The sequence below is a fragment of the Hyposmocoma kahamanoa genome, unplaced genomic scaffold (genome assembly GCF_003589595.1).
Source record: "Hyposmocoma kahamanoa isolate Upper Pololo Valley unplaced genomic scaffold, ASM358959v1 78, whole genome shotgun sequence".
Taxonomy (NCBI): domain Eukaryota; kingdom Metazoa; phylum Arthropoda; class Insecta; order Lepidoptera; family Cosmopterigidae; genus Hyposmocoma; species Hyposmocoma kahamanoa.
This window is the reverse complement of record NW_020653945.1, coordinates 6,252,356-6,271,055: the sequence shown is the minus strand read 5'-3', so window position 1 is coordinate 6,271,055 and position 18,700 is coordinate 6,252,356. Positions and strand designations below refer to the sequence as shown.

The window sequence follows — 18,700 nt, the reverse complement described above, 5'->3', positions numbered from 1 at the left end:
TAGTGCTAATTTAATACACGCGACTTGTAAACTAAAAGTTTCGATCTTTGCTTCGGAATCAAAAAAATCAAAATCAAAATTATCTTTATTTCGTAGGTAAGCAAATTACACTTGAAATCGTCACAGAGTAATATCCTCTCTTTGGTAGAGTTGCGTCTAAATGATTTTTGAACTTATTGATAAGTCCAAAAAAGCTTTTGGAATCTTATTATAATACTGAATACCTTGCTGTTCAAAAGAACCCAGAACCCTCTGAACTCTTAACTTCGGTAAAACGAGCTTCCATTTATGGCTAGCATTAAAATTATGTACGTCGCTCCGTTTATTGTACAAATCATTATTCTGACGCACAAAAAGTATACAATTGTAAATAAACTTTGATGCAGTCGTCAATATGCCAAGTCTAAATTGAACCTTATTACATTACACAAAAAATTGTCTAAAAGAAATAATTTAGGGAATTTCTACATGTAGGTTCATGTAGACCTTAGGTTGCCAAACTTTTGGCTTACCGCCCACTTAAGCAAGATAACAAAAATTCAACGCCCACCATCACAAAAATTTATTGAAAACTTATTTTTATATTAAGTACAAAAAAAATCACAAAGAAAAAGTATATATTTGTAGTAACTCAGGTTTTTTTTCAAATGCGGTAGCACCCTCTGGACAGCGTCAACGCGCCCCAGTTGGCTCCAAGACCCCTACCCCCTAGGACTCTTCAAGAGGCGGTAGACTCCAAGTTGGGAAACTATGATGTAGAGCTATCACTTTTTAAAGTGCAAAATGAACGTAATTAAATGATATAATTTTCCTCGTCGTTCTTTACGTCTTTCTCGTAACTGCTGAGAATACTAAATCTTACTCCACTTTCCATACGAAACATTAAAATACACCACTAAAAATATTTCACTAATCGACATCTGCATAACTATAACTGTATTCAAATTGTATATATTTTTATAATCCGTCTCGCGTCCTAGAGACAAACCTAACCATTTTGGTTTTTTATTTTTATGTTTTTTTTAAAATTTTATACTATAGACTTTTCAAAATGGTGGACGAAAATAATACAGCTGCGCGTTATAGACACCGTACCATATGGCTCTAGGGTCTTACAGTTTCAAAATCCTTAAGGACACCACGTGTCTTTAAAATACTGGACGGATAGGTTTTTTATGATACCAAAGTGACGCACAAATAAGCGACACGCCTATCCATGACAGATGCTGTGCCGCTAAAAGCTTTAAATCGCAAAGATGTGAAGGGCACTGCCACTACCCCCTTACCCTGAAACTTAAGTTGATAAATCTCGTGTGTCTGTAATTTCACCAGCACCCTTTCCCTTCCTACCTGTATTCCGCTCTTGCATATGTAGGTACCTTTCTCAAATCTTTTAGTAGCAATAGAGCTCCTTGTGAAAGAGTTCGTCGAGTGACGTACTGTCGTACCTTACCTATTTCTGCCGCCAAGCAGTAATGTCAGCATTACTGTGTTCCTGTTTTGAAGAATAAGGGTGCTGGTGAAATTACAGGCACATAATTTGTCAACTTATGTCTCAGAATGACAGGCGCAGTAGCAGTCCCCTCAAATTTTTGGTGTTTAAAGTTCTGAGTGGCAATGCAACTATTATGGACAGGACAGTAGCTTACCATAAGGCGCACGATTTGTCCGTCCTGTCACTTAGATATTACAAAAAAAAATATTCTTACCACACTTTTCCTTTATGCGCTGCTGTTTGAAATCATCGCAACAGTCTTAAACGCTTTGAATACTTCAACACAAAAAGGTGATAATAATACAGTAAAAATAGAAGCTAAAATGAAGATAAGTATCTTCACAGTGAATCCCAGTTTATTAAAAAAGATTGTCTCGATTTGTACGGCTCTACATAATATATTACGAGGATCAGCCGGGGCTTCGCCTTACAGCCTTAGCCAGTGGCCAAAGAAAAATAAAACCTATTATTGGACAATTTAATAAATGAACCTCATATGAATTGAATTTAATAAAATCTAGGCACTTATCAAACAAATCAATTAGAGTAAGTAGACTTTTATCTAGGTATTTTGTAAATGGGAATGTATCAAAAAATAATGTAAAAAAAAACTTATTAAATATTTATTTGTTGTGTACGAGATTTGTTCGAATTTAATGATATTATTACAAAATGTTTATTGCTTTATCAACATTTGGCTTTCTATTGAATCGGTTCGCTTAAAAGTCATCATAATTTATCATCATCATCATTTCAGCCAAAAGACGTCCACAGCTGAACATAGGCCCTTCCCAAAGAATGCCACATCGGATTCAGGTTCCAGTCAATCTTGTCGGTGGTCTACCCACGCCGTGCCTTCTGGAACGCGGTCGCCACTCGAGAACTCTTCGGCCCCATCGGCCATCTGTTCTGCGAGCAATGTGCCCTACCCATTGCCACTTACTTGTATTGATAACATCTTCATTTCTACTTCTATTGATAACATCTTTTGTAACACAGACGCTGTGTCTAAATCAATAATAAATTACTTAAGATCAGACCATAGTGGCCAATTGGCTTCTTTTAACTGTAAAATGAGCAAGAAGGTAGACCAATTTCTCTGCAGACCGATTACCACAGAACGAATAATTAGATTTCAAAATAATATCGGCAATAGTTTAAATTCCTACCCCATATACCGAAGGTTCCAAATACTTTTTATAGCACGATATTTGGTTTAATTAAAAAAGTCTTTGATAATGTTTATAAATCGAAAACATTAACTTTCCATACAGAGACTAAATTCAACTACTGGGCAACAGTAGGTATTCATAAGAGTAGGTCTCGTTTGTATGAGCTATAAGCTAGGAAGACCTATAATACTAATTCCAATTTCATAGAATATGTTAGAAATTATTCGAAAATATTTAAAAAATTATATGTAGCTGCTAAGGTTAAGTTTCACAGCGACAAAATTAGACAATCGATAAATAAATCTAAAACTATTTGGAGCATAATAAATAAAGAGTCAGGCAGGGTTAAACAACAAGATAGAGATATAGTTTTAGAATTAGACAGCAAACTTATAAAATCTAAAGATAAAGTAGCACAAGCTTTTGAATCGTTCTTTTCGGAAATTGCTGTAAACACTACAGAAACATTAAATTCCTCCCCTTCTCTTGCTATTGATCTCCTAAAGGAAAATGTTAACGTTTGTGGCAGTTTATTTAATTTCCGTCATGTTAATCCACAAGACATCATAAAAGCTTTTAAATCAATATATGTTAAAAAAACTGAAGATGTCTAGGGCATATCAACTAAAGTTGATCTAATTTCCCCACATTTAGCTGTAGCTTTTAATAGGTGCGTTGACGAAGGTGTTTTTCCCGATTTAATGAAATACAGCAAGGTTATTCCCTTATTCAAAAGCGGTAGGAAAGTTGATCCTAGCAACTATAGGCCCATTCCAATTTTACCAGCTTTAAGTAAAATATTCGAAAAGGAATCATATTTTTCATAGTGAACAATACGGGTTTACTAGTGGTAGATCGACTAGCGATGCGGGGTTAGCGTTACTAAAACACATCTTTGATGCTTGGGAAAGGTCCCAGAACGCTATTGGTGTTTTCTGTGACCTCTCAACGGCATTTGATTGCGTTGATCATATTACTCTTATTAGGAAGCTGGAACATTACGGTGTAAATGGCAAGGCGTCGAAACTTGTCTCGTCATATCTCAACGGTAGAATTCAGAAAGTAGACATAAGTGGTGTGACTTCTTTGGGCTCTCCGGTAAAAATGGGTGTTCCGCATGGTTCAATTTCAAAACTTGGACCTTTTTTATTTCTGATTTATATTAATGATTTGCCATTCTTTGTTAAGGACCATTGCGAAATAGTGTTGTTTGCTGATGACACATCCTTGATTTTTAAAACAGGCAGACATGACATTAACTATGACCATATTAATGATACCCTATCTAAGGTAGTTTATTGGTTTAATGCTAACAATTTGTTGCTTAATGCTAAGAAAACAAAATATGTTAAATTTGAATTACCTAACATAAAATCGACTAGTCCAAGCATAGAAATAAACGAAGAAAAGTTAGACCTTGTTAATAAAACAATCTTCTTGGGAGTGACCTTAGGTAGTAAACTTCAATGGTTTCCACATATCATCCCTGACCAGCAGATTAAGCTCCGCTGCATACGCAGTCCGCAGAATACGTGAGCTTACTAATGTTAGTACTGCTAAACTAGTTTACTTTAGTTACTTCCATAGTATAATGTCCTACGGGATTCTCATGTGGGGTAAAGCGGCAGATATTCAAACCATATTTGTATTGCAAAAATGAGCGATTCGTTCTGTGTACCGTCTAGGCTCTCGGATTTCTCTCATAGAAAAGTTTAAGGAGACTGGTATCATGACTGTGGCATCACAGTACATTTGCTCAAATATTTTATATGCCCGTAAAAATATACATAATTTCAATAATAAAGAAAATGTCCATAATATTAACCTTAGAGCTAAGTCCAAACTCATGGTACCACGACTTCGTTTAACCAAGGTAAACAACTCTTTTATGGGGGATTTTATACGTTTTTACAATAAGATTCCGGAGCATACATGAAGTTTATCGTTTCCTAAGTTTAAAAACTACATTAAAAATATTTTGATCGAAAAATCATATTACAAAATTGAAGATTACTGTTAGATAAAGATGTATGGAAAGACGACACGACTCCAGACTCCACACAAATTTAATTCAAAGTGTATTCCATAGCATGTAAGTTTATTTGAAAAGAGCAATCTAAAAAACTCCTTTGGGTATCGTGTGCATTATAATCGATTTTCGTAAAAATCGGATCGTAATGGCATACATCTTTACAGTGAAAATCCACAGGATTGCAAGGTGAGTATCACAGACATGTATCTAGGTGAGTATTATGTGGGATTGCCTCTTTTTCGTCTACAAAGGATTTTTTACATCGAATTACATCGAAATTTGTTATAACTACTTATAAGCATAGAATTATTCCGTATTCCATATTCGCCGTTTCTGCCCACGATTTTGAACGGAAATAGATTAAAATCCGCCGCTTTGGGTAAAACCCTGGTTAAAGCCCGGGCAGGTTGTTTAGGTTTTAACCCACTGCCCATCTCTGGTCATGCACCCTATATTTATTACACACTTATCCGATGACACTGAGCATTTTCCTTAAGGTACACATTGTCTGATCAGCTGAATGTATTTTAATAAGTCGTTAGAACACTTACGTGTCCCACCTTCATACCTGTCTCAGTAGGGTGTGTAGGTAACACTTGTTCCAAGTCACATGGTTTAGACATTGGTCAGGGTTTGAATCGTTACGAAAGAATTTTGGCTGGTCTATTTTAAAACAAACTTCAGAAACCTCAATTTCGCAAATATTTCATCATTTCTCTTAAGGTTTATAATTTTAATTACAAGCATTGTAAACTATAATGGGACTATATTATGTAGCCTTAATAGTTACTTATATGTAGGCATAAATTAAAATAATTTAAATTTGTTGCGTTATCATTTGTAGGTATATGTTTTAATATTTTATTATCTCATTTTGTTACTATTGTGTGGTGTGGATGTTCTTTAAGAGGCACATAAACATAGCTTAAATGTTTTACTATTTAATGTGTAGTGTTTTCTGTGTGGAATATTTTTTTAATTATTCCCAAGGGCATGCGTAGTTTCAAAATACACACATAAAAAATTGTCTGGGGATCATGGTATTTTTGTAAATATTTCATTGTCCTATTAAAGTTAAATAAAACTATCTATAATTATATTTATTAAATAATTTATTTATTTTTAAATTATGAAATGGGCCAAAAAAACCATTATTATTAAAAAAAATATTTAAAAAAATCGTATTTTGAATTCTCCGTGTGAATACTATAATTGTAAGTCAATGGTGAATACGCAACAATTTGCTTATAAACTGAATGCAATTTTATTGTAAATTATATTAATTAATTGGCAACTCCGTTCGACTGTCAACCATTTTGAAGTATCATTCCCGTTGTTGTATTTTCACACTTTTGTGTTAGTTTAATTCTTTAGAAACAATGGGCTTTGCAACTGTGATTGAAAATGAAGCACATTTCCAATCCGAAATGGCGAACGCAGGCACAAAGCTTGTCGTTGTCGATTTCACAGCAACTTGGTGAGTATAACCTGACCGCTTCAGAAGTCCTTAGTCATCGTTTAAGTTTTTGGAGTGCATTAATGATGCATCTTGATTGACGAAGGTGTCCGCCGTGCCAGCGGATCGCGCCGTTCTTCGAACAGCTTCCTGCTAAATTCCCGCGGGCGGTTTTTCTGAAAGTGGACGTAGACAGATGCGCGGACACGGCCAGCGCTCAGGGCATTAGTGCAATGCCTACATTCATATTTTATAAAAACAGGGTAATGGTCTAACAATAAAAATTGTCTAACCAACTGTCTGCGATATTTACTAAATGTGTAAAACTTCTGTCATAGACAAGGATTGATCGACTGCAGGGTGCCGACCCAGCTTCTCTAGAAAGTAAAGTGAGACAGTATTACGGTACTGAAGACGCTGGCGAAGAAGATAATGCTGTTGCTGGTCATGTTAGTAAATTTATAAAGTTTAATTCAAATTATGTTGACGTAATTCGTAAAAGGGAGTGCAAGGAGGCCATGGCCCCAGGAGGCACAGCAATGGGCGCGGCGGCAAACGTGGCCGAGTCCTAACTAGTCGGTAATTTTTATTTACTTAAATTTAGAAAATAAATGCCACTACCTATTTGAGAAAATAAACACAAAGATGGCGATGGCAGGTGAACACAATTGAGCCGAGGCTGCCTGAACAAACTGGTATTGTAATCATGAAAATTGACTTCAGGCAGCAGAAATAGATGCTGATTTTATCGAAGGTAATATAACCATTTTAGGATTATGCATTTCAGATGGACTTGGCAACTTTTATAACAAAGAGTGAATGTGAGAGCTTGAATGAGGCTGATGACCACCCGTTGGCACATGCTTTGACCAGTGGTGGCGGGTATCTTGCCAGTGACTGTGACGAGCAGCTCATCATCAATATCACTTTTAATCAGGTAAACCAAACTTATGTACCATACCCATGCTAAATGAAACTGACTATTTTTAATTATTATGAAAAATGTCCTACATCTGCTTACTTCACTGTGGTGTGGAGCCATCCACACCACAGTTAACTGAATAGTATAGCATCAGTATAGAACTGAGTAATATGTCCCATTATGAGGAAATACTGGCCATTGCCTAGTTTTGATAAATTTAATGAAAGAAAGGACAACAGCTATATCTAGTTTTGCTATAACTACATATTGAATGTAGTTCTGTATGGCTCAATCTACATTGCCACAGATTGGAATGAAGACAATTTTTTAATTTATGTAATAAAGCATAATAAACTTTATGTAATGTACAAACTAGTTACAAGCCAAAGGACAGGTTGCGTCTTCCAGAAAATCCTCAGACTCGAGAATTCCCACAGCTATTGTATCTAGTTTGTATGTTACAAAATTGAAACAGAATTCACTATGCTATGGTTACAAAAAGGAAAAGGGTCAAATATGACCCAGCCGTGACACAAAAGAACCCTGCCTCAGAATTTTGCTTATATTAAGTAAGTAAACTCTGTATCATTTTTGTTTTATATATCTGTGGCTAATTTGTCAATATTGCCTTTTGTTCTTGCTCAGGTGCATAGAGTTAGGTAATGTATGTTCATGTATAAACAAAAGCCTTCAAAAACTAATTTATGGAAGTATAATTTGACCAATAAAGGTAGGAATAATATAGTAAAATGATGAAAGTGAATATAAGTAAAATTCTGCGATTGGTTTCTTTTTCGTCGACACTGGGTTAATTTTCTTTCTATGGGCTGTGACCTTTCGTTACTTACATTCTGTTCCACAGCACAGTAAATTGTTGCTTTAGAATAGACGTCACAGTTTCATATTGTCTACAAAGTGCCTGCCTGACATGCCATTCAAAAAATGACAAGTATATGGAACAAATCTGTATTTGAACTCATGATATTAGTTGTCTTTTTTTAAATTAAAACTCTTTCCTTTTCAAGTTGGTAAAGCTTCACTCATTAAAAATCAAAGCGCCAACAGACAAAGGCCCCAAGACTGTGAAACTGTTCATCAACCAACCTAGAACCCTGGACTTTGACCAAGCATCTGGCAACTCTTCTGTTCAGGAACTGGAGTAAGTAAAACATCACAAATTAGCATATCTTACATCTTAATACAACCTCATAACATTTGTATAACTCTGGTTTACAGGCTATCTCCAAATGATTTGGAAGGCACCCCTGTCCCACTCAAATTCGTAAAGTTTCAGAATGTTCAGAACATTCAATTGTTTATTAAAGACAATCAATCTGGAGGTGAAGTGACACAGATTGACCATTTGGCCTTCTACGGGTCTCCAATCTCCACCACCAATATGGGAGAGTTCAAACGCATTGCTGGCAAAAAGGGCGAAAGTCATTAGCTCAAGAAGGTACTGGATTCTGTGGGTAGTTTTGATTTTCCACTGTGTTGAGTGCCACAATAAATATGCACTTTAATCTCAAGCAGAAATAAATTAATGTCTCCTAGTTGAATGTACTCATAATCACAATTTTATATGTACTCGTAATCTTCATAGTGTGTTCAACCATGTCTTCTATGTGTATGTAACACTTATAAGCAACTGTGAATAGAATTACATAAAGCAAAACTATCTGCATGTATCCTAAGATAGGCAGTTTATTGTAAAATATAATTTCTCAAACTGTGTCAAATATGTATTTCTGATTAATATTTATTTTCTTTTGCTAATTTATAAAATTTACTATCAACATAGTATTTCTTGTTTTAAGTGTAAACATCATTCCAAGGTCAATATGTCAAATGCCACTTTCTGGAGTTTGTATAATTATTCAATAAATATTGAAATGAAATTACAAATACAATATAATCTAACTTAGTTTTATTTAATACTTATATGAAATTAGCAAGTTTCAATCCTGCTTTAATTCATATATTTGTATGTAGGCTTCTGTTAAGGTGATCATTTGTGGAAGTATGCTAGTTACATGAAGATCTTGCATTTCATACCTGCAATTAAAGTAAAGGCATTTGTAATATTATACAAAAAAAGTTTACCACACAAAATTCTATTAATAAAAAAAAATTAAATATTTTTAAAAATACAAATAAAATACGTCACTTTTTTACGATTTGTCATAATTCTCGATTCGTTTACATAATTAATCAAATATCAAAAGTGTTTCACTATCTATTACGTTACGTTACACTATAAGTTTCTGAAATGAATAAGAAAAAAATAGTATAAATGGTCAGAAATTAATTTATTGTTTCTCAAAATATTCTCTGTTAGCGTTAATGCACTTTTTCATACGAGTGAACCAATTTTGAAACATTTATGCCACTCCGTGACAATCTCTGAAACATACTTTTCATACTCTCCGACAGCCTCTTCAGGTGATGAAAATCGTTGACCCGCGTAAATGGTTCTTAATTTTTGGAAATAAATAAAAGTCACAAGGTGCCAAAGGTTGGTCGGGACCGTACGCGGGATGGCTCATAAGGTCAACGTTGTTCACCTTCAAAGATTCTTTTGTCTGTCTGGCCATGTCGTTATCATCTGGCATTATCGTGGTGCAAGATGATACGGCGTTTACGGTTATTTTTACGGAGTTTGTCAATAACTTGCGCCAAACAAATGGTCGTGTACCAATCACTATTCACGGTACAACTTTTTGTACCGTGATACTGATTCTCCAAAGCAACAGTAGCCACGTGTCCAGTTTTATTTTAAAAAAAAGCATTCATCCGCTTAGAGGCACGCGCGCCACTTTGGTTGGTTTCGGCTCATCTCGAAAGACCCATACACTTGATTGCTGCTTTGTTTTGGGTTCGTAACTATAAATCCATGTTTCGTCACCTTTTACTATGTACCAAACCAAATTTGACGCACTAGGCATGGCATTGCACCAAGTGACGCGATCCGTTTTTTGAGCCTTAGTCAAATTGTGTGAGATCCACCGAGAGCACAGCTTTTTCACATCCAAATGTTTGTGTATTATTGATTCTATTTGACTAATGCCTATGCCTAAAGATGCCCGAATCTCATGGTATGTCACATGCCTATCTGTTTTGATCATACGGCGCACAGCATCGATGGGCGATCATCACGAAATTCGTCATTAAGATTCATACGAGCGCGTTTGAATTCTGCAAACCAGTTATAAATAGTCGTCTTGCAAGGTGCTTCATCGCCAAAAGCAGTTTGAAGCCTAGCGAAGCTCCGCTGAGCTGTTAAATTACACTTAAAATCGTAGAAAATACTACGAAAATTTTCACAAGTTAAATCCATGGTGATGTAGACAACCAATTTCTAAAATGACGCCACAATGTAAAAACAAGTGACAGTCAGATGAAACAAACTGTATTCTACAGCAGATGAGTTCCATTTTCAAATATTTAATTACTTTGTAAATATTGTTTATGTAAGTGGCCAGTTCCGGAAACTTATAGTGTGCCCTATGTATAAGCTGTATTTCATTTTTAAGTGGCTTTGTGACTTAAGTTCATGCGACAAAAATGTCACATGCAATAAACAGCTGTTTGAAAGTACACGAGCTTGTGAGTAGCAAGAAGTGTCACTAGGCACTTCTTGCGGCGGCTGGCTGCTTCGTCCTCCCTCTAAATACAAGCGTAACAGACAGTGAGTAAAACAAAATTTTAAAATTGTGGCATGTGGCATCGCGAGCTAATCGACGACGGTGTCACGACTTTTTAAAACGTTCGATAAACCGGTTCCGAATTATCAAAATAAAATGGTTACAGGTCCTCCATGTAAGTATAGTAATTTTTTTTTAAAAGTAGAAAATGTAGTTGCACAAAACTTACCATTGTTGTGTAGGTTTGTGTAACACATGGCACCGATACGTGCCTTTTTCCGGCGTACCGTCGTGCACGATGTTGCCTACCAGCTCGTATATCGTGTTGCCTTTGTGCTGGGCCTTCACTTCGGGCGTTAGAATGTCGCCAAAATCGACGTTTCTGTACCAACACAAGCAAATATAATTGCTTGCTTCATAAAATGCTTACATTTTTTTTCATAAGTTTTTTACATGCCATTAAATTTTCCCCTGGTTAACTAATTACTAAATCCAACAAACAGGAAGCTTAAACATTCCGTTTATTTTTATTGGTATACATTTACTTACTTGACTGGAAAATTGACAACAGTCGGATTTTTCTCGACAAAGAACGTGTTTTTGGTGAACCGTTTGATATACAATATCAAATAGGGCGGCAACTGCGTTATCTCAAATCTTTTTAAAAAGTTCTCTTTGTATGTTTTGTACTCCTTTGACGATTGTCCGTTGAATTTCGAGAGCAACTGGTACAAGTTAACCTGAAATCACAACTGTAATTGAAACTTCAAATAGTAAACTAAACTTTGTGATTTATCTTCAACTCTATGTTGTTGTTCAACCTTTTCCAACTGTATAAATATTGTCTTATTGATTTTTTTGAATATCATGATATTCATTTATTTTTGTGAAGTTACTCCACATTTGTTATAATTATTTATTAATACAAAGATCAAACACAAAGAAAAATTCCTTCAATCTGAAAGGACTTTAACCTGATTCTGTAAGCCTGGTCTGTTTGGTATTTAAAAAATATTCAGTTATGAAAGATACGACACTTACGACCACCGACATATATCTAGATAGACGCCGCAAGCGTACGTACTTCGCGTGCCCAAAGTAAGTGAAATTCACTTACTTGCCGCTGCTACACTTTAGAACGCGCTCGACCGTTATCGTAGATAAACACCAGTCGAAAACGCGAAAATGCATAATTGTGCCATTATAAACTGCAACAGCACCATAACTGTGGGTAAACGGGTAAACAGGGACGTTTCCTTCCACGGGCAAGTGATTTTGTAATCAGAAGTAGAGGTGGGTGATAAATAACGTTACGATGAAAAAATCACGATGATCCGCCGTCAAACAGTATCACCGCGACGTTCCAAAGTCACATAGGTGTTCCTCGGTTCCAATAGCTATTCTCTTCAAATCGGGCCATTTCGGCGATGGGAGTGAGTGAGATAGGATGACTTTCTTTGCTCACTCACAAGGGTCGTAGGTGCTTATTACTACTAGAAAGGGCGGATGAAAAAAAGCTGCAGCAGTTACTATAAACCTATTTATTAACAAAGTAAAATATTTTTGTATATTTGTTTTATTATAGGAAGAGTTGGTATTTTATATTTATGTATAATCTACTTTGTGTATACTACTAGAAATATAATTACATTACACTTTATTGCTATTTTTAACAATCCAAAAATTCGCATTAAATAAATAACAAACAAAATTACATTAAATACAAAATCAACTTTTTGAATGGAATTGAAACTTATTACAAAGGGAGTAAAAACTTACATCAGTCTATAAAAAACGGCTATTAGAAAGAAGCCGCTGGCTAAAACCGTATATCGTGATGTAAGTCACGGAAGTAACAGTCGTGACAAAATGATTTTTTTGGAACCGGAACGACAGTCACGGCGCTAGAAATGTAACGCTATTCCCCATGTCTAATCAGAAGATGCCTAATTTCTTATAAAAACAAATTAATTTCGAGAAAACAAATATGCAACCCAGTGTATGCCTCATGATTTGTAATATATTGCGGCTTTTACTTGGTGCGATATATTTGTGATCCTTTGTTAATACGCCATGAATATCGAACGAACGCACTTTTGTATAATGCATTCAGTTTCCGTGGTACGGCCGCTTGTACATCTCTTTGGCCAAATTTAACATTTAGTGATGTACACGTTAGGCAACACTGTTCTCGATTCTGATAGATTTTGAAAACAAAGGGACGAAAATTATTATGCCCTTAGCAATATATTCTATAACTCTTTTGTTGTAACGTTTCGTTGTTTTTTCAGTTTTGTAGTATCTATTACCAGTAGTATCTTTAATTTTGATAATTTTTGCAGCACGTTGCCTCGAATGTCCGAATATAGTGAGCAAATAATTACATACATCGCCGGGTATGTAGTACGAGTGATACAAAAAAATATATAATGCAAAGAATTAACAGTGCACTGTCTTTACAAAAACCTGGAATTGGTCATACGTATGAGTTCGTTAGTTTCTAGGACAAAGACGGTCTAATTTATGCCACCTAAGATGCTATCCAAATATGCAGAGTAGCAGAGTTAGAAATCCGAGAAATAATATACAAAGAACACGAGTCCATCATTAAGTAAACCTCTTCTGATTAATAAGATTTTACCATATGTTGTCAGTAGTAACATTTACATTTGTCTTGCTATTCATCAATTTGATCATTTACCAACAGAAAAACATCTAGGTGCGTTTTCATTATTTAAGTTAATCGATAAGATCTTCTATTACAAAAAGACAGTTATATAATACGCTTATATTATTTCAAGGACAATAATTTACATATTTGAAGTTGATTAAAAATTTAAGTTTAAATTATTAAGTAATCTAATTTTTTATTAAACAACTTTTAATAAAGGACATAACTATCTTGTTTTAGTATTTTTCTACTATATTAATATTTCACGACTACTTGTAATCAACGAATACTTCAATCGATTAATTGAATGAAATACGTGTATTCCGTTCAATCAATCGATTTAGCGCGGAAGGTTTCCCATCACTAAATAGTTCTTGTGACGTCATGGTGGATACATAAAATGTGGCACGCTCGGTTTTCATACAAATTGCTGTACTTGCGGCGTCTATCTAGATATATGTCTGTGCTTACAACATTTATTATATACCTGATTGTATCATATAACTTCATACCTGTGGAATAATGTTCTCTCGGAACTCATCAGTGAAAAGCGGCGTGGGTGGCAGATCACATGTTAAGTACAGGAAAGGCGACTCTGTTATCATTTCTGCGTACTCCTCACTGCTTAGGTCTACTTTTGCTGCATCGTCCGCATCTGGTGGGGGTAATTTTCTGCAAAATTTGCAATGAACCTATTGATTTATTTTCTCTTTGTAGGACACCCATGCAAGCAGGGATTTGATGCAGATGATGATCAACTGATATAGCAGGGTCAACAATACATACCTTGTATATATTCTCATGTGACCAAGGAAAGATTTGTAGATGATCGAACTATTGGGTTTCTTAGTTCCATTTAATGCCATATGTAGGGAATTTAGGAACCATGACAAAAAGTCAATAGGGTCACCTGAAATGTGACATGTAATGTTTTATTATTAATGAATATAGTTTTAGTTAACTCCTCTGCTCATTTCAAATCCACTACAACCAGCATAAATTTTCAGTGTGGTGAAGTACACCCCTTTTCTTTATGGAGAATTGTATCCTGGGATTCATACAGCACGTAACATATAAAAATAATAGGGTTTGAATTTATAGTTTTTTATTTGCTAATTAATTATTCATTTTCACGATAATTATTCAATATAATATAAATATATCTGATAAATTATCAAAATAGTTATCACATAATACCTTGAAAAATAATGACAATCACTATGTACTAAAAATATATGTAAAACTTCCTAACTGAACTTACTTACGTTGACTGAGTTGGTAAAGTCATCAAACATGTCTAATATTAATAAAAACCACACTATTTCTATCACTATAGTTACAAAACGTTTCATTTCCTATATGTAACAAACGCGAAAACCTAAGAACTCGATATGTACTTACTTTGTTTAATAAACTGGAACTTTTTTTTAGACCATAGAACAACAGCCTGCAGCATTTCATGTGGTGAAACATGTGCTTTGAACGCACGAGGATTCCACAACTTTCTTAATAATTCTCCAAACCTCTGCACTAGCAGGAACGACGAGTCACCAGGTGGTCTTTTTACGTTCGCATAGTTCTCTTCCCGTAAGAAATAATTGCGTAACGGACGCACTTGAGAAAGACACTGTAAGGATAATATCGACTAGTTAGCAAGGAAATTGTATACATATTCCACATATTTGTATATACAATTTAATTTTGCCATGCCACTATTAATCGAATTTAAAATTTATCAAAAGGCACTATCTCTTACATCTTAAACCAAAGTCCATAAATAAATGTTTTACTTTCACTTACATGTTCTTTACAGGGTAAGGAAAATTTAATAGAAAAATAGAGAAAATGCATACCTGCAAAATAACATTGCAGTAGTCATTAGCCTTAATATTGTTGAGTCCAACAATTCCCGGCATGTACATAGTACCGTCGATGGCGCGTGACATCTTTGTGTTTGTATCCATCTGAGCTATCTGCTCTGGTGTGAATGTTGGATTTAAAACATATTTTATGTCATTAAGGGATGAGTCTGGAAGAAATAGTTGTGGATACGACTGTAAGAGTTCATGATTATACTTTTTCAAGCAGTTTTTACTGCTAATGCTCTTTTATGCAAAATGCCTCATTTGAGATTGTAAACAGGCTATCTTTTCAATTGCTTTTTGTAGCTCTAAAATTGTACTTTATCAGAATAGGTTTTTACACTTAGAATGCTTACATAATTTTAAAGCAGTCTGTACCAAAAGGAACAAATAGTTATTGAACAATAATGAAATTACCAATGACTTCATAATTATCTGGTAAGCAGTAGAACTTCAATGTGTGTAGATTGAGGAAGACATGGTGTCCATCTGCCACAGAATGAGTGTAAGCATGAGTGTTGGTGCCCCTGCCCTGTTTGTGAGACATAGCATAACATTAAAAGTGTGAACAATATCTGCAAATTTACTTCAAATAAAAGTATTTATATAATTTATAATTGTAATAGGTTCCTTCAAAAATAGGTATATTCAAATAAGCAATATCATATAAGGATATGTGAAAAAAAATTAAAACAAGTCAAATAAGAAGTAATTTTATTAAACTATGTCGAACATGTACCTTGTACAGTCGTATACATGAGATACCCGACCCCCTAACATGCCCAAACTGACCTTTAGGTTCTGAGAGCCATTTTACGTATTGAAATATGATATATAACCCAACCATGTTGGGTCATGACAACCACTTTGGCTCCTAGTTGGATTGGAGGTGATGCGCTCGATAATGAGTAATGTCGCCAATCTTCACGGCAAACCCTCTTGCACATTGAGCGCAAGTGAGTACACCGCCAACATAATTATAATGAAGCAACGTAAACATAGAATTTTCTCATAACCCATTGACCACACATGCAGTAGTAAAAATAAAAAGTTTTTATTTAGGTCTAATCTACTAGAAACAAAGTAATATGTAAGAAAAATTCAAAAACTATTGAAATAAAATAACTACCTCCAATAAGAATAGAAAGTGTTAACGTTGATCCAATCTATCCAAAACAATTTAAAAAAATAAAACATTGCTGTTTTGTTTCACAGTGCCCCCTTTGGTTAAGTACAGCCTCATTTGCTAATAAATGAAAGAAGTAACGCACCTGAAAGTACTTTCCGCAGACCAAACAAGCATAAACATTGATCCTAGTGAGTGACACCGAACACAACTTCTCAAAATCAAAGTCTAGCACATGTCTATTTATAGTGTCTAAATAAGGACACTGTATCGTAATAGTATTGTTTCTTTTCAAAGGATGATCTGGAAAATACAATGAATAAGTTATTAAGCGCTATTAGTCGTTAAACAATAGAGGTTATAAAATGTATTTACCAGAAATTCCAACACCATTTTCTTCAGAAATTTTTCGCTTTTTCGGTAGCTCTACACGTTTTTCTTCTTCAAACATCTTACAACTGTTTATTACAGGAGAACTTAGAAAAAAGACACCTTATAATACGTAAACCAAGTTATTCTAAACCTATCTTTCTAAACGTCAAAATAATGCATTTTATTTGTAATAGAGCAACCTCAGCTAGTCATTACTCCGAGAGAGCAACAGAATCCAATCCAAGGGCGTGAAAGGTATAGCAATATGAGATGAGATTAACTGCTACATTCGCATAGCACGCTGAATGCTAAATTTTTATAGCGCGCTATTTAAAGTGCTAAAATTATAATTTTTAGCAGCTCAAGATCGTGTGATAATGTAACGAACGAAAAGAAACGTGAAATAGTTGACGTGCGCTAACTTGTTAAGTACAGCAATGGTCTATCTATAGAATAGTTTACAGTTTTTTATGGTTAGTTACGACTGACTTCATTTGTTTTGTAACTATTACATAATATGGTGGTTACAGGTGGTTATAGACGATAAATCAATGAATGAGCTTCCCTTCATACTTTAACAATTTGCACAAAACTTTTACACTGGTTATTTATAGTAAATTACACTCATAATAATTAATAATAACGCATACACTCGTACTTTTATATACAAATATTACAACGACTTATTAATTAAACAAACGCTAAACTAACTAAATAAATCCAAGTACTTAATTATATCTTAGTTTAAATCGCTTCACCAGACGAACGTTCCACCAAAAGCTCAAAATAGAGGTGGGTGATAAATAACGTCACGATGAAAAAATCACGATGATCCGCCGTCAAACAGAATCACCGTGACTCGGTCCGAAGGACCGACGTTTCAAAGTCACACAGTGTTCCTCCATTCTAATAGCTATCCCGTCACTCACATCACGACATACGCATTTGATACAATGCGCGATCCGATCTCCGTTCCGTGGTGATTGAGCGCGCCACTCGTTGTAGTTCTCTTCAAATCGGGCCATTTCGGCGATGGGAGTGAGCGAAATAGGATGACTTTCTTTGCTCACTCACAAGAGTCGTAAGTGCTTATTACTACTAGAAAGGGCGGATGAAAAAAAGCTGCAGCAGTTACTATAAACCTATTTATTAACAAAGTAAAATATTTTTGTATATTTGTTTTATTATAGGAAGAGTTGGTATTTTATATTTATGTATCTACTTTGTGTATTCTACTAAAAGTGTGAAGGTTATTTCGGATCAACTTTTTGAATAAAATTGAAACTTATTACAAAGGGAGTAAAAACTTAAATCATTCTATAAAAAAAACGGCTATAAGTATTAGAAAGAAGCCGCTGGCTAAAACCGTATATCGTGATGTAAGTTATAGGCGTGACAAGGTCACGGAAGTAACAGTCGTGACAAATTACCGTGATTTTTTTGGAACCGGAACGACGACAGTCACGGCGATAGAGATGTAATACTATTCCCCATGTCTAGCTCAAAATCGTATTAAAACGTAATCAAAATTATAATTTATAACATAACTACAATAATAATACTTGCTAATTACTAAATATAGCATTAGCGCTTAGCGTACTAAAACGTGAAATTTAACATCAATAAACCAATCAGCTATTTCGCGTTTCGCACCAAACGTTAAATGTTACAAATAATATGTGAAAGTATTTCACGTTATAATTGTTTCAACCAATGACAAGAGCCGCAATTTTCACATAGAATATAGTGCCATCTATGAAATATTAAGGGAGATAACTCAGGACGAAGAAGGATTTTGTTTGTTAGCTGCGTAAGTGAAGCACGAATGGATTGATGGTATGGCATTGAATATTGTAAAATTATGTCGCTAGATGGTATTTGGTTTAATTTTCTTAACGTACTCCAATCCAAAGTGAAAAAAAGTTCGTTATAATTTTAGCACCTTTAT

General features: G+C 34.7%; 2 protein-coding genes across 2 annotated transcripts; one reads left to right on the top strand and one right to left on the bottom strand.

The window, feature by feature from the left end:
• Positions 1 to 6,009: 6,009 nt before the first annotated feature.
• On the top strand, positions 6,010 to 8,785 carry LOC113232832 (thioredoxin-like protein 1). The gene is made up of 6 exons (XM_026467674.1): positions 6,010 to 6,176; positions 6,262 to 6,418; positions 6,494 to 6,604; positions 6,943 to 7,092; positions 8,103 to 8,236; positions 8,314 to 8,785. The coding sequence occupies exons 1-6, from the start codon at positions 6,079 to 6,081 to the stop codon at positions 8,522 to 8,524; spliced, it is 861 nt and encodes a 286-aa protein (XP_026323459.1). The 5' UTR covers positions 6,010 to 6,078; the 3' UTR covers positions 8,525 to 8,785.
• A 126-nt stretch (positions 8,786 to 8,911) lies between these two features.
• On the bottom strand, positions 8,912 to 16,846 carry LOC113232830 (U4/U6.U5 tri-snRNP-associated protein 2). The gene is made up of 10 exons (XM_026467673.1): positions 16,756 to 16,846; positions 16,526 to 16,683; positions 15,672 to 15,786; positions 15,246 to 15,421; positions 14,794 to 15,019; positions 14,179 to 14,302; positions 13,905 to 14,064; positions 11,271 to 11,461; positions 10,951 to 11,103; positions 8,912 to 9,132 (listed from the first exon to the last, which is right to left on the bottom strand). Exons 1-10 carry the CDS (start codon positions 16,829 to 16,831, stop codon positions 9,036 to 9,038), a joined length of 1,476 nt encoding a protein of 491 aa, XP_026323458.1. The 5' UTR covers positions 16,832 to 16,846; the 3' UTR covers positions 8,912 to 9,035.
• Between the last annotated feature and the right edge of the window lie 1,854 nt (positions 16,847 to 18,700).

Excerpts from the sequence above, each read along its gene's own strand:
- LOC113232832 (XM_026467674.1), top strand. The coding sequence starts at position 6,079 with ATGGGCTTTGCAACTGTGATTGAAAATGAAGCACATTTCCAATCCGAA. Across the intron at positions 6,177-6,261 it reads GTCGATTTCACAGCAACTTG|GTGTCCGCCGTGCCAGCGGA; the intron begins GTGAGTATAACC and ends TGATTGACGAAG. Across the intron at positions 6,605-6,942 it reads ATAATGCTGTTGCTGGTCAT|ATGGACTTGGCAACTTTTAT; the intron begins GTTAGTAAATTT and ends TATGCATTTCAG.
- LOC113232830 (XM_026467673.1), bottom strand. The coding sequence starts at position 16,831 with ATGTTTGAAGAAGAAAAACGTGTAGAGCTACCGAAAAAGCGAAAAATT. Across the intron at positions 15,020-15,245 it reads ACTGCAATGTTATTTTGCAG|TGTCTTTCTCAAGTGCGTCC; the intron begins GTATGCATTTTC and ends TTATCCTTACAG. Across the intron at positions 9,133-10,950 it reads CACAAACCTACACAACAATG|GTATGAAATGCAAGATCTTC; the intron begins GTAAGTTTTGTG and ends CTTTAATTGCAG.